General features: G+C 35.3%; 5 protein-coding genes across 5 annotated transcripts; 3 read left to right on the top strand and 2 right to left on the bottom strand.

Moving 5' to 3' along the window:
• Positions 1-5,161: 5,161 nt before the first annotated feature.
• On the bottom strand, positions 5,162-5,606 carry LOC114882365 (histone H2B). Its single transcript, XM_029199256.2, has one exon. The coding sequence runs from the start codon at positions 5,563-5,565 to the stop codon at positions 5,194-5,196; it is 372 nt and encodes a 123-aa protein (XP_029055089.1). The 5' UTR covers positions 5,566-5,606; the 3' UTR covers positions 5,162-5,193.
• Positions 5,607-5,786: 180 nt separating this feature from the next.
• Positions 5,787-6,237, top strand: LOC123987803 (histone H2A-like). Its single transcript, XM_046285813.1, has one exon. It carries the CDS (start codon positions 5,823-5,825, stop codon positions 6,195-6,197), a length of 375 nt encoding a protein of 124 aa, XP_046141769.1. The 5' UTR covers positions 5,787-5,822; the 3' UTR covers positions 6,198-6,237.
• Positions 6,238-7,905: 1,668 nt separating this feature from the next.
• LOC123987801 (histone H4) lies at positions 7,906-8,474 on the top strand. Its single transcript, XM_046285798.1, has one exon. The coding sequence runs from the start codon at positions 7,968-7,970 to the stop codon at positions 8,277-8,279; it is 312 nt and encodes a 103-aa protein (XP_046141754.1). The 5' UTR covers positions 7,906-7,967; the 3' UTR covers positions 8,280-8,474.
• A 1,773-nt stretch (positions 8,475-10,247) lies between these two features.
• Positions 10,248-10,734, bottom strand: LOC123987791 (histone H3). Its single transcript, XM_046285789.1, has one exon. It carries the CDS (start codon positions 10,700-10,702, stop codon positions 10,292-10,294), a length of 411 nt encoding a protein of 136 aa, XP_046141745.1. The 5' UTR covers positions 10,703-10,734; the 3' UTR covers positions 10,248-10,291.
• A 214-nt stretch (positions 10,735-10,948) lies between these two features.
• On the top strand, positions 10,949-11,341 carry LOC123987794 (histone H4). The gene has a single exon (XM_046285793.1). The coding sequence runs from the start codon at positions 10,981-10,983 to the stop codon at positions 11,290-11,292; it is 312 nt and encodes a 103-aa protein (XP_046141749.1). The 5' UTR covers positions 10,949-10,980; the 3' UTR covers positions 11,293-11,341.
• The last annotated feature ends 2,388 nt before the right edge of the window (positions 11,342-13,729 follow it).

Consider the following 13,729-nt stretch of genomic DNA (forward strand, 5'->3'; position numbering starts at 1 on the left):
GGAACTGCTGATGTTGTTAATCTTTTTCTCATGAAGTATTTTTCTTCAAAATAGCTGTTACAGATCATCCGGAAATTCAGTTTTCAGGTGGAAGCACTGACTTTGGGTTGTCACATACTTCCACCCACTGCGCTATCCTCTTCTTATCCTTTCTCTCTTGGGTGAAGGAGAACATCCTGCTGTTTTCATTAGTATTTTTCATTAGCTCTTTCTTTAAAGATACATTTTAATAATTTAAATTAAATACATATATTACTAAAACATCAATGTAAACAGTTACTGTTTTCAGTAACAATTTTTAAAAATTCTGTACTTACTTTATTTCTATCTTCTTCTGCTGTTGCTGCATCTCATCAGTAGAAGTTATTGAAAAACCTAGAAAAAACTGAAAAAAATATCTTTTTAAATAATAATAACAATAGCAATTATTATAATAATAGAATTCACTAACCTGGAAATTCAGTCAGCCACGCTGTCACCATGTGCGCCATATTTCTTCTGTCTCTTTAAATTTTGAAACAATTGAAAAACGCGGCGACAAATTTCGCGGGAACATGACGTCGCGATATCTTTAGTTGTGTATGTTAAAATCAGTGATACAAGCTATGCATGAAGAGAAGCGACATCAGCGCCGCCTGGAAGTCCGGGGGTGAGTTAAAATTTGCATCAAATTCACAAGAGTGGAGCTTGGAGGGCCTGGTCAGACGCTTTACCGCTGGACCACCGACACCGTTGAAAATACCTTCAATCTTTTGAAATATAACGGACGTAACGTACTTTTATCAATTAGGTTTATTTAGTTTAATTCCTATTCTATTCCACTGCATGTAAAAACATTGAACAGTGTATATACCGTGTATTTGATAAATAACAGACGAAAATTCGTCGAATAAGTAACTCTAACACGCAAAAACAGCGAAAAAATCAGTTTTTAATTTTTTTAACTATGGCGCACCTCTGCCAAAAATCTGAAAAAAATTGAGGATGATAGTATCAATAATTTACATTTATAAAAAAAATATGATTGTAAGACCTCATCTACTTCAATACAAAATCGTCATTTTTCAGGATATTTTGACGTTTTTGATTTTTCACGGCTTCAGTTTTCAATATAAAAATCTGAAAAAATTCTGTAATATGTACCTCACAAGTAGAAATGTCTCTGATTTTTTTCAGAATTTTCGAATGTCATTAAATAGGAGAAATTGGCCAAAAACCTCGCAATCACATTTTTACCCGTAACTATCCTCCCAGATGAGATACAGGGTTGAAACTTGGCACAGACTGGTTTTTTTTTATCACCTATCGAATGGTTCATAGCAAGTCGAATTTGGTTTGGGGGCACTTTTGACCATCTTATCCGGCTATACCCTTTGATATTGTCTGAGTTAGTTAAGTTTATATTTATCTTAGAGAGAGAGAGAGTACAGCTCATGCATTTGCTTATTGCTTCTACTGTATCAATTTTATGAGTAATTTAAATGCAGCTAGTGATGGAATCCGTATCCAAAAAAATTGAGTGTCCCCTAAAGTGTAGTTTAACCCTTTTGCCTTATATCTTGTGTTATTACACAATTCGACAAAACAATAACGAACCATTATTTTATTTCTAGCACTTTATATGTATACTTCTCTGACTCACTCCGATCGCGTGTAAAGATCACACAGTTATGCACAGTTATTAGTTCTTAGCTTGGCCGCTTTTGGAACCTAGCTCTGCCGCCGGTCATGGAACGCATAATGGCGACCTTTAGCAGTCAAAGATTCTTATCGAGAAATTCATCTTCACAAGCACTTTCAATGTTATAACGTCTTTTATTAGCGTTTAATTCTGTAACATCCATTTAACCCCTTGTATATTATTCTTTCCAATTTAAATAAAATTATCTTTTAAAAATACCGTTGTAACAGTTTGCACAAGAAATATACTGTATGAACATATACCGGCTAAAATATTTATGCAACTAAAGTGAGAATCTGCAGTTCATAATTCTACACTTGCACTATTATGTCAGGCACAATTGCGACGCTGTCTGGTAACAACCAAATTTCGCTCGGCGCGGCGGTCAAAATCTTCCTATCGTAAACGTAAGTGAGCCGGTTTGGTCTTCAACAGTTCAAGAACCAATTGTTGGTCCAAGTAATGTAGAACAAGTAATAAGTAACAATTCGTCAAATTCGGAAACAAATACAGATAGTTATGTAGAAGAATTAATTGTAAAATCACCCCTCCAGATTAAGAAAAAAGTATGTATTAGAAACAATTATTTACTCCAATTTGTATTTGTAAGCGGATAGACCGATAAAATAATTTTTAACAAAAAATACAACCGACTTCGAAATGCACTAAAAAGTATGAAATAATTTCTACTTCATTTATACAAATACCCAACAGCTATTAATAAAACCTATTTACTCGTTAAATAGTATACTAAATACATTTCAACCTTTTCGGAGGCGGCGCAAAATTAAGAATACCCGAATATACGATGCTGTCAATAATGATTTGATAGGTTGTCGACGCCTGAATCTTCCTAGTATAAGAAAAGTTTTTAATTTTGCGCCGCCTCCGAAAAGGTTGAAATGTATTTAGTATACTATTTAACGAGTAAATAGGTTTTATTAATAGCTGTTGGGTATTTGTATAAATGAAGTAGAAATTATTTCATACTTTTTAGTGCATTTCGAAGTCGGTTGTATTTTTTGTTAAAAATTATTTTATTTCACACTTTTTAGTGGAACGAGCAGTATTTATAGGATGCCGTAAGGTGGTTTACCGTTCTTATTGGTTAATTGCAATAACGATAGTTTTTAACGATAACAAGTTCCATACAAGTTATAATAATAGTTATTAACAATAACAAATTGCATAAATTTTTGCAAGTGAGATATCGCGGAAATGGGAAAGGTTTTATCGCAATCGGTTCATGCCTTGGAGAGTATACATGTATACAAGAAACAGTAGAGAATCGGCGACTGCATGCTGACTCATACACCGGTAGACACGTAGGCATACGTAGAATTCAATGTAGTAGTAACAATAGTTTTTTACGAATATCTCGGAAACTAAAGCTTTCCGTTAATTATGTATAATGAAAAAGTTGTTCAGAATCATATCCCCGACAACATATTAAAAGGTCATTGAAATCGTCCAATTTTGACATTAAAAACTACCTGTATTTTGCAATAACAATGAAAAAATGAAAAATTTTTTTTCAATAGGACCAACCGGAAGACATACCCTACAAGACGGAAAAGGTTTCGTTCCGATTGGTACATCCATCTCGAAGTAATCGGTGAACACACAAAAAAAAAAAATACATACTGATCGAATTGAGTTAATCCTTTTCGAAGTCGGTTAAAAAGTAACGGCGGCCAAGTGCAGCGGCGCATGGGGACCGGACGGCGCATGATGGTCCGCTGACAGGTCATACGCAGCGATAAAATTTTATAACTCCGGCAATTCTGCGTGTTCCATCATGAAATTTTCAGGGCATTTAGAAAACTCTTTAAAGATTCTACAGAAAAAGTTTCAGACCGATTCGTGCTCCCCTTTGGGGTTATTTTCAAGTTTGAAAACTATAAACATTATTTACAACAATTTGAAGATTGAGTTGACACATGTAGTAATTTTTTTATTAAACTTTGAAGTTTTACCTATAAAATGCCGGTTCAAGCATGTCGATATCTATAATACTTTCCGAGTTATGATTTTTTGAAAAAAAAGTGACCCTAAATTTTCAGTCCTTATAACTCGGAAAGTTTAAACAATATCGAGGAACGGAGCATCGATTTTTTGTTCGTACATTGGGTTCTACAAGCCTACAAAATTTAACAAAAATCCAAGACCATGCGGGAAAAAGTGTGATCACTTTGCGTGGAATGGCCCAACAGCAGGAATACTTGAGGCAAATTTGAAGGCAGTTCTGATGCTGTGAAATCTGCTATTTTCGATTGTTTTTTAAAAGGTATCGATGTATCAAGAATACTTGTATTACATGTATCATCAATTACTTGATGATATTAATTATGTATATTCTGCATATCAATAAAACTTTTATACAAACCTAATCCAAACTTTAACTTCAGTGAATTAGATTAGATTTGGACAGACGAATATTCGGGCGACCGGCCACGCATGCCAAAATCATTGATATCAGTTAAGTTTGATATTTAAGTCCACCCGTTATGTTTATTGGTTTTTAATTGTCTATAGATGACTTTGTAAAAAGCGTAAATAACAGTAGATGCTATGCCGGTAAAATAGAGAGTGACATTCATGTAATAACAAATGTTTTTTCAAGTCGCCAGAAATCCTTCTCGCAATCATCACTTTTATCAAAAAAGAATCTATTTCCAAAATTTGAACCAATTCGGAGTATGGAGGTTTTAGGAAGTTTAGCCATGAATTTTAATCAACTTTATCACGCGTTACCATGAGAGAGACGATAAAGTGGTGAGTTAGTTTTCCTTTTTCTGTTTTAACTCCCACTACTGACTAGAGACAGTAATATCTCGTTGATGCTCCCACAAACGTCTCTATAGTGGGGACATCTGCTGAAACGTTTCTGCTAGAAATTTGAAAACAGTTGTTGCGAAAAACTATATATTATTTTTATTACAAAACTTATTTTCACGCAACTAAAATATATAAATATTGCTGAAATAAGTCTAGTTGGTACATAGCTTCATATGACATTTTATTTGAAAATAATTTTCAATATTAACTAATCAAAAAGCAAAACATACTAAATCTATATAATTCTTCAGTGATACAAATTTAGATTAAAACAATTGTAGTTTAGGTTAAGGTAACAAGCATAATACTTTCTTCAGTATTATTGATGCTGAAATTGTTGATTTATTTCGATGTATTGTTTTGTACTACGAAATAAGATGGACACAATTTTACAAATTAAAAGAAAGAAACTATATCATTGATCATTCCATTGGATACAACACTATACGTACTGCGCAAGTCAAATAGAGTTTAAAAGTTTAGATTTTAAATTAAAATAAAATTATCAAGTAGTTCGGCAAATTCTATAACTGGTATGGATACTCTTAGTGTCAAAAAATGTCATTTATATTACAATCGTGGGACAAAAATAAGGAAAATGTTAGAAAGGAGGATGGTCTACGTAATAAAAATTGTTGGCCCTTAAAAGGGCCGATTAGAATATGCTGCAGCATTTACTTTGAACTGGTGTACTTGGTAACAGCTTTAGTGCCTTCAGAAACAGCGTGCTTCGCTAATTCACCAGGCAACAAAAGTCTGACGGCAGTTTGGATCTCCCGAGATGTGATGGTTGATCTCTTGTTGTAATGAGCTAGGCGTGAGGCTTCAGCAGCAATCCGCTCAAAGACATCATTCACAAAACTGTTCATAATGCTCATCGCCTTGCTGGAAATACCAGTGTCGGGATGGACTTGCTTCAGCACTTTGTAGATGTAGATTGCATAGCTTTCCTTCCTCCTCCTCTTCTTCTTCTTATCGGTCTTGCTGATATTCTTCTGAGCTTTGCCAGCTTTCTTCACAGCCTTTCCACTTGCTTTAGGAGGCATTTTCGTAACGATTTTGTAAACTCGAGACACCCTACAGCAGCGAGAATCCACGACTGAATGCCGGAACGGAGTGGAGACGCTGTATATATGGTGTGAAAGGCAGCCGAGAGCGCACCAATTACGTGCGAGCTGCCGCCTCATTGGTCGGTCCAAACTTCAACGGACAGCTATATAAGCGGAGCTCTCGCTCTGAATCACACAAACTACTTTTATATCTCTTCTAGTTCACTTCACTTGTTTTCAAAGTTATTGAGAAAATGTCTGGTCGTGGCAAAGGTGGAAAAGCTAAGGGAAAGGCGAAGTCTCGTTCCAGTCGGGCTGGACTCCAATTTCCTGTTGGTCGTATTCATAGACTTTTAAGGAAAGGAAATTATGCTGAACGTGTTGGTGCAGGAGCACCAGTATATTTGGCTGCAGTTATGGAATATCTAGCAGCTGAAGTATTGGAATTGGCTGGTAACGCTGCTCGTGACAACAAGAAGACCAGAATCATTCCTCGTCATCTTCAACTGGCCATACGTAATGACGAAGAACTGAATAAATTACTGTCTGGCGTTACTATCGCTCAGGGTGGTGTATTACCGAACATTCAAGCAGTCCTATTGCCAAAAAAAACTGACAAGAAGGCGTAACTCTACAAAGAATTCCAGCATACAAATGGCCCTTTTCAGGGCCACAAAATATTTTAACACGCAGGAATCTCTAACTGTTCATTCATTTTCTCTTTTATTTTACAATTTGTGAACTTGTAAAGTATCTTACTATTTTAACGTACGTACGTCATGAAGAAAGTGACAACAAATTTTAATACATTTTTACTATAATACGGTACTATTTAGAATAACTTTTTAATTCTAGTAATAAAATATCTAAGTATTCAAACTGTTTGAGATTAGATGAAAGTTGAGAAGTAAAAGCTATACTATTCAGAAAATTCCACATTCCAAACACCTGGCCCAGTTGTTTGCAGCAAATGTTTTATTTTAATTGGGAAACGAGTCCCCATAGTCTGCGCGCTTGCGCTGTTACGAGAGAGTAAATCCAACAGCGAAAGACAAAGGTAGTCCCGGTGGCGGTGAACCTCTCACTCGCACATCACGGTAGTTGGCGAAAGCGTCTGGCAGGCAAAAAGGATGGGGCCACACATGTATATGATGCTCTCTACTAATTCCCATGACAGTAAACAAGCCACTATCCCGCAACCAGATTTACGATCTATGTATGTGTTCGGCTTTCAAGCGGAGAATTGCGGTTTTTCAAAGAGATCTTCGAGCTCTGTTCTTATTAGAAAAATTTCTGGGCTTAGAAGAAAAAGCATTTGTATGCTTTGCTGTATGTCTTTAACTTTGCTTTAATGCACTGTATTTAGAAGTTGTAAGTGCATCAGACAGCAACAGGTATCTAAAATATACAGTAATAATGTTTGGGAAGTTCCTACTTTGTTAGTCTCTAAATGAGAATTCAAATGTTAATTGTTATTGTTGAAGTGGCTATAGCAAAAATGGAGGGCTTTTTAATAAAAGAAAGAGTATCAAGAAGAAATTGTCATTGTTGTGTGTTTTCTATTTTACATTTTAGTGTATATTATATTCTCTATAAATCCAATAATTATATAAATTAGCATAAATATAAATTGTAAAGTATTATAATTCATTCGGATAAGTTATTCGACCTTTTTTCTTAGCTTATTGGTCTCCTACACATTCCCAACGTTTTGACGTTTAATTTGAGGCACCCTGTGTATAATATCAATGTTAACTTAATATTTATCGTTACTCGGGCTACTGTTCGCTCTCATCCCGCTCCCCGCTCTCTGCGAGGTTTTCAACCGTATAAAAATAATACCAGCCGTATTATGCCGTCAAGGTGGCAATCTTGACCACGACTGTTGTTCTCATTCTCTTTTTTCAATTTCAACTATTTTTATGTAATCCACAGTCTATATATATTAAGTAACTGGCCAGAACATCTGGATTTCTTTACTTGCTTTCACCGAGAATTTTCACCCAGGAAAAATAATAGCTCCCTTTCTATCTAAGTTTTATTGGTACAAGCAAGGCAAAAAACCCAGATGTTCGAATTAGTTACGTGCCGATAGTTCTTAGTCCTACTCAGTGCAACGAAACCGAACGTGAAACAGAACGCGATATGACATTACCGGACATTGCATCTTGGTATGTAGTTCAAATTATGAACTTACTGTAACGTGACGAGCCAATTACGCAGTTCCCTTTGCTCCCGTAGCTCGATTGTCGTATGCGCAGCGAACTTCTGATTGGGTAGAAGTAAGGTGGAGGGGAAAGCAGAGTTGCCGCTCTATAAAAGAGCCATGTTCTGGTTTTCTCAACGTAGTTCCAAACATTTTGTCATCGAGTTGCAATCGTCTGTAAGAAAAGTACATAATGACTGGTCGTGGAAAAGGAGGAAAAGGATTGGGAAAGGGAGGTGCGAAGCGTCATAGAAAAGTTCTTCGTGATAACATTCAAGGTATCACTAAGCCGGCCATTCGTCGTCTGGCTCGCCGTGGTGGAGTGAAACGTATTTCTGGCTTGATTTACGAAGAAACGCGAGGTGTTCTGAAAGTATTCTTGGAAAACGTTATCCGAGACGCTGTCACTTACACTGAGCATGCTAAAAGGAAAACCGTTACAGCTATGGACGTCGTCTATGCCTTGAAACGGCAAGGAAGAACCCTCTACGGTTTTGGTGGTTAAAGTGTCATTCCTCACTTTTATTCAATAAAAACGGCCCTTTTCAGGGCCACCATATTTTTCTTGCGTATGAATTCTCAGTTCCAATGATCCATATTACAATCCTAACATTTTTATACCCCCATATAAGTGATACTACCGTGCATTACCTTTTATGTAAGTTCATAAAAAAAATATATTCTGTGCAGGGAATTTGAATTGCACAACATTTTTTCTATTTAAAGTGAGTTTCAATAAATAATAAACACCATGAATTTTTTATTAACTCTGCGTTATTTCTTGGCACGGAAGGATGTCTTTACGCTTTAAAAATCGAACTCGAAGTGAAAAAAAGACACGATAGAAAAGTCGGTTGTCCAATTAAGAACAGAAGAGACCAGGACTGCATACAGTTTATTATCGAGGCCTTTAGGTATAAACAGCTACAGGCCTATAGGTCCGATGACATCTTGTTTATTGTATTGTTCTGACTAAAAGTAGTGTTTCTAATATACAGGGTGTCTCAGCTAAAGGAGGCCACCTAAATATTTCCTTTATCTTTAATGGTACAAAAAGTATCTATGGTATAATTTAAATGGTATCACAGAAGGAATACCGTAGAAGATAAATTTTTTTATCCGATTATTTTTCATAGTTTTTTCAAGGTCATCGTTATTTTTGATCAGGGAAACTTCTATTTTTCTATATTCCATCTTGAGGCGGCTGAAAAAATACATTTGAATATGCTTAAGTTATGACCTGAAGGGTGATCTGGAGTCTTATTATAACATTATATGTTGAGAATTATAACATTGAATTATAAACACTAAGTTCAAATGTGATTCTAATATTACCCTACAAGTTTATCATATTTTTGGTACTCAAGATCACCCTACAGGTTATAATTTAAGCATATTCAAATGTATTTTTTCAGCCGCATCAAGATGGAATATAGAAAAACAGAAGTTTTCCTGATAAAAAATAACGATAACCTTGAAAAAACTATGAAACATAATCGGACAACAAAATTTGTCCTCTACGGTATTCCTCCACCGACACCATTTAAATTAAACCAGAGATATTTTTTGTATCATTAAAAATAAAGGAAATATTTAGGTGGCCTCCTTTAGCTGAGACACCCTGTATAACACAATTCATTTTTGTGTGCTAGCTGACGCATTATTATTAGTAATAATCCAACACCTTCCCAAAATATACAGATTCGTAACTAACAATAAGTTCATGTATAAGTTAATTTAACAGTTTTATTTTTTATACCTGAAAAAAATCGGTGCTACAGGTTTAAGGAATTGTATGCCACAAAATCTATAATCGTTAAATTGTAATTAGTGTACGAGTGCAATAAATAAAAGTGTAAAAGTGAGGGATGCATTGGTTATGCGTTAGTGTATATCGTTGACATATGAATTCGGGATAACTTTTTATTTTTTAATACTGAATATAATACGGAATAGATTTAATACTCTGAAGATGTGGTTTAATACTCGTCCGTGATTTAATTTATTACGATGAACACGGCATTTTACAACGACCGGACAAATTAATATCGGCATGTTCGGGATTTTACTCAAAGGCAAACTGTACAGCTGCGAACAAAGAACAGCACCAACGTAGCTGCGCAACATTCGTTTCAGACATTCTGCCGAATACTTAGGATCTATTTTGTACTAAAAAATCTCGACGACTCCCTGCAGCTACGACAATTTTATAAAGAATTAGAAGTTAGTTACATATTGTTTTTTCAATACTTTTTACTTAAGACGTGTAAATACCTTCGAATTAAATTCCAAATTGAGTGTATTATAGTATACATTCGGGGTTTCACTTTTATGGTAAAAATATCTTTTTGAACCTAATTTTATGATTCTTTTTGAAAGGTGGAAGTTACAGTTTATAATGATATGAGTACAGTATATTTTAAGTTTATTAAAATGATCACGAAAGTGTTCTTCGATTTAAAAAAAATGGGGCCCTGAAAAGGGCCGATTGTTGTGTAAAAGGCGGAGCCTTAAAACTTAAGCTCTTTCTCCACGAATACGGCGAGCAAGTTGGATGTCCTTTGGCATGATTGTAACTCGTTTGGCATGAATAGCACACAAGTTGGTATCCTCAAAAAGTCCAACAAGGTAAGCTTCGCTGGCTTCTTGCAAAGCCATCACAGCAGAACTTTGGAAACGAAGATCGGTTTTGAAGTCTTGAGCTATTTCACGAACGAGACGTTGGAAAGGTAATTTTCGGATTAAGAGTTCCGTACTTTTTTGGTATCTTCGAATTTCTCTGAGAGCTACAGTTCCAGGCCTATAGCGATGAGGTTTCTTCACTCCTCCCGTTGCAGGCGCACTTTTACGAGCAGCTTTGGTAGCCAACTGTTTCCGTGGAGCCTTTCCACCGGTAGATTTACGAGCGGTTTGCTTAGTACGAGCCATGTCGATGAGAATAAAGTGTGCTTCGTTTAAACTCCGAAACTACAGTAAGGCAACGATGATTTTGCTTCTCTTATATGCTTGTAGAGCAGAGTTCCGCCTCTGCTCTGATTGGTTAAAGTACGCGAGGTGGGGAGAGCTCTGTAGCACTTGACGACAGGGGTACGCGCGATGGAGGGGGAAGGACAGCTGGTACAGCTATATAGTAGTTCGACTTTGGACAAATATCACATTATTCTGTTGATTCTGTTGACTTTACGAAGCAGCGTACATTAGTCGAAATGAGCGGTCGTGGAAAGGGAGGAAAAGGATTGGGAAAAGGAGGAGCAAAGCGACACAGGAAGGTTCTTCGTGATAATATTCAGGGTATCACGAAGCCAGCTATCCGTCGACTTGCCCGCCGTGGCGGTGTGAAACGTATTTCTGGTTTGATCTACGAAGAAACACGTGGTGTTCTCAAAGTTTTCCTTGAGAACGTTATTCGTGACGCGGTCACTTACACCGAACATGCAAAAAGGAAGACTGTTACTGCCATGGATGTGGTTTATGCTTTGAAACGTCAGGGTAGAACCCTTTATGGTTTTGGTGGTTAAATTGCTATCACTGCCATTAAGTTCTTACTTAAAAACGGCCCTTTTTAGGGCCACCAAAAAATTTAGACATGGAACTTCTATCATTTCAACTTATCCGTTAATTATTATCAAATACACATTATTTTGATACTATTGTTGATTTGCAATAACACTTTACTCGACACAAAAAGAATACCAGTAGAAGTAACAATGTATATTATAATAATAGTAACATCTGGTAACAATATTTTTGTTTCGTAGCTATAGCAACTGCACTTAATTTCCTGTTACCTACGTCTTGTGCTTCCATGTATTACATACAGAGTGTCCAGGTTGAAGTGTGACAGACCCGTTATACCGTAACTATTAATGATCCAAAAGTTGTTGACATCAAAATTGCACGATATAATGGGAACTGTGTTTTGGTTGAAATACAAATTTCTTTACATTATTAGTTTAAGAGATATGATGGTCAAGTTCTGCTTTTTAAATGGAAATATATACATATATATATTTTTTCGGATCATAAGATAGTGCTTTTCAAGAGGAATTTATTAAGCTTTAATGTATACACCCGATTTTAATTAGCTTTCAAGATATTACGTTTATCAGCGATATTTACCGATTTTCAGCGGATACGTCTCGATTCAAATAGCAAGTCGTAAAAGCGACCCTATTGTTGCGATGAGACCTCCACACCATGGGACACTTAGAATAGTGAATACTATAATTATGTAAAAACCATCAGTGGATATAGAGTTAACCAAATTATTAATAATTCTTAGGCGAACATTTAAAAAATGTTAGTACATTACAGTTTAGAAATTGAAAGCAAAATTTATTTTAGGATGAGAAAAATTAATATATAATACTTACTCGTTAATTTCGTGCTGTATATAATTTCCTGTTAGAAACGCTGTCACAGCCATGGATGCACTCCTTTCCCTTGGCTAGATAGCCAAATATATAGCTGATTCGCATAAACAAATGAATAGACAATTAATGTTTAGCTACAGTACACAACCTATGAATGAAATGAAGAAATAAATGTCGAATGAATGAGTATCTGTGTCATATGTATGTAAACAAATGAGTTGTGAAGAACGTGGAATATTATTGATGCTCCATATACTTTGCTTCGTAGTCAGAAAGACTTGTCTATAGAAACTTGAGAGCAGGAAATTATCAAAACAGGAACTGTAATTATTTTAGCATGTAAATAAACAAAATAGTGAAAATCAACTTATGTTAATTTTTACAAGACAAATCCTCAAGTATTTCTCCAAACTGAAATAAAATACTCCGCTTTGAACCTTTTAAATCCTAACCGACATGTTCTATTGTTGCTGGTCAAAGTTAAGGTGTATATCATGATTAATATTGTATTCCATTTATAATTATTCGTACAACGATACACTCATTCGTCTTCATCACTGTATCATACTACAATACCGAAACAACATCGTCAAGTCATCAATAACCTTCTACAGTCCAATTAAGTATGCGCTCGAAATCATTGATTTAATTTTTCTCTATAAATATTTAGTTAACTAGTCTTTTACATTGTCTAGTTCTATTTTATACATTATTTATGGTACATCATCTGCATTCAAAGTTGAAGTACCTATTTGATAACATAAATGGTAGGCATAGTTCATGACGCACAAAGTACCTGTGGTGGTATTACATTTCACAATTAAATGTTATATTTTATCAGCAACAAGTAGGCTTCAGAACAGTATTAATTTTTAAATTAGAGAAAATTGAAATTGCATTATGTATAATAGTGTACAAGCACTTTTATAAAACTGAAATATCATTTCAAAGCACCAAAGTATGGTGATTCAGAACTTCTCGAATAGAGTGTGCGATATTCTAAATTAATGCGAGATAAGTTCTTAAATAAATCCACTTCTATTTTCTCGTCTACGTTGTCGACCATAATTGAGTATTATTAACCAGATTAATGGTATTATATAAATGACTATAATGTCAACCATTTGCGTCGTGTCTTCTTGACGATTGTATTTCTTTCCGCATAAAACTCTTGGAATTTCTGATAATATCTAAACTCTATTAACGGCTGATGTACATAAATTGATAGGTTTAATATTAAGACATCTATTCTCACAAGAGAAATCGTTTTGGATTGAATATTCTCCTTTTTTTACTTAATTTTCCAGATTGATGTAATCCTGAATAAGAACAACCGTGAGACTATGTCACTTCAGTCGAATATAATAGCTGAAAATCGATGTAAATTCGTCATTCAACGACACCGTTGAAAACTACTGACAATAACTGAAACTTTACATATCTAATATGTGCTTTGAATCGAATAAATAGTTGCATAAATCATAAATCTTTCCGTGTTGGTCCAGGATTCTCAGTAACGTGATATTGGAAACAGAAGGGAGGTCTCTCTTCCCGGTCCGCGCCTTTCCTACTAGTAGCCCGA

The sequence above is a fragment of the Osmia bicornis genome, chromosome 5 (genome assembly GCF_907164935.1).
Source record: "Osmia bicornis bicornis chromosome 5, iOsmBic2.1, whole genome shotgun sequence".
NCBI lineage: Eukaryota > Metazoa > Arthropoda > Insecta > Hymenoptera > Megachilidae > Osmia > Osmia bicornis.

Coding starts and splice junctions, on each gene's coding strand:
- LOC114882365 (XM_029199256.2), bottom strand. CDS start 5,565: ATGCCTCCTAAAGCAAGTGGAAAGGCTGTGAAGAAAGCTGGCAAAGCT.
- LOC123987803 (XM_046285813.1), top strand. CDS start 5,823: ATGTCTGGTCGTGGCAAAGGTGGAAAAGCTAAGGGAAAGGCGAAGTCT.
- LOC123987801 (XM_046285798.1), top strand. CDS start 7,968: ATGACTGGTCGTGGAAAAGGAGGAAAAGGATTGGGAAAGGGAGGTGCG.
- LOC123987791 (XM_046285789.1), bottom strand. CDS start 10,702: ATGGCTCGTACTAAGCAAACCGCTCGTAAATCTACCGGTGGAAAGGCT.
- LOC123987794 (XM_046285793.1), top strand. CDS start 10,981: ATGAGCGGTCGTGGAAAGGGAGGAAAAGGATTGGGAAAAGGAGGAGCA.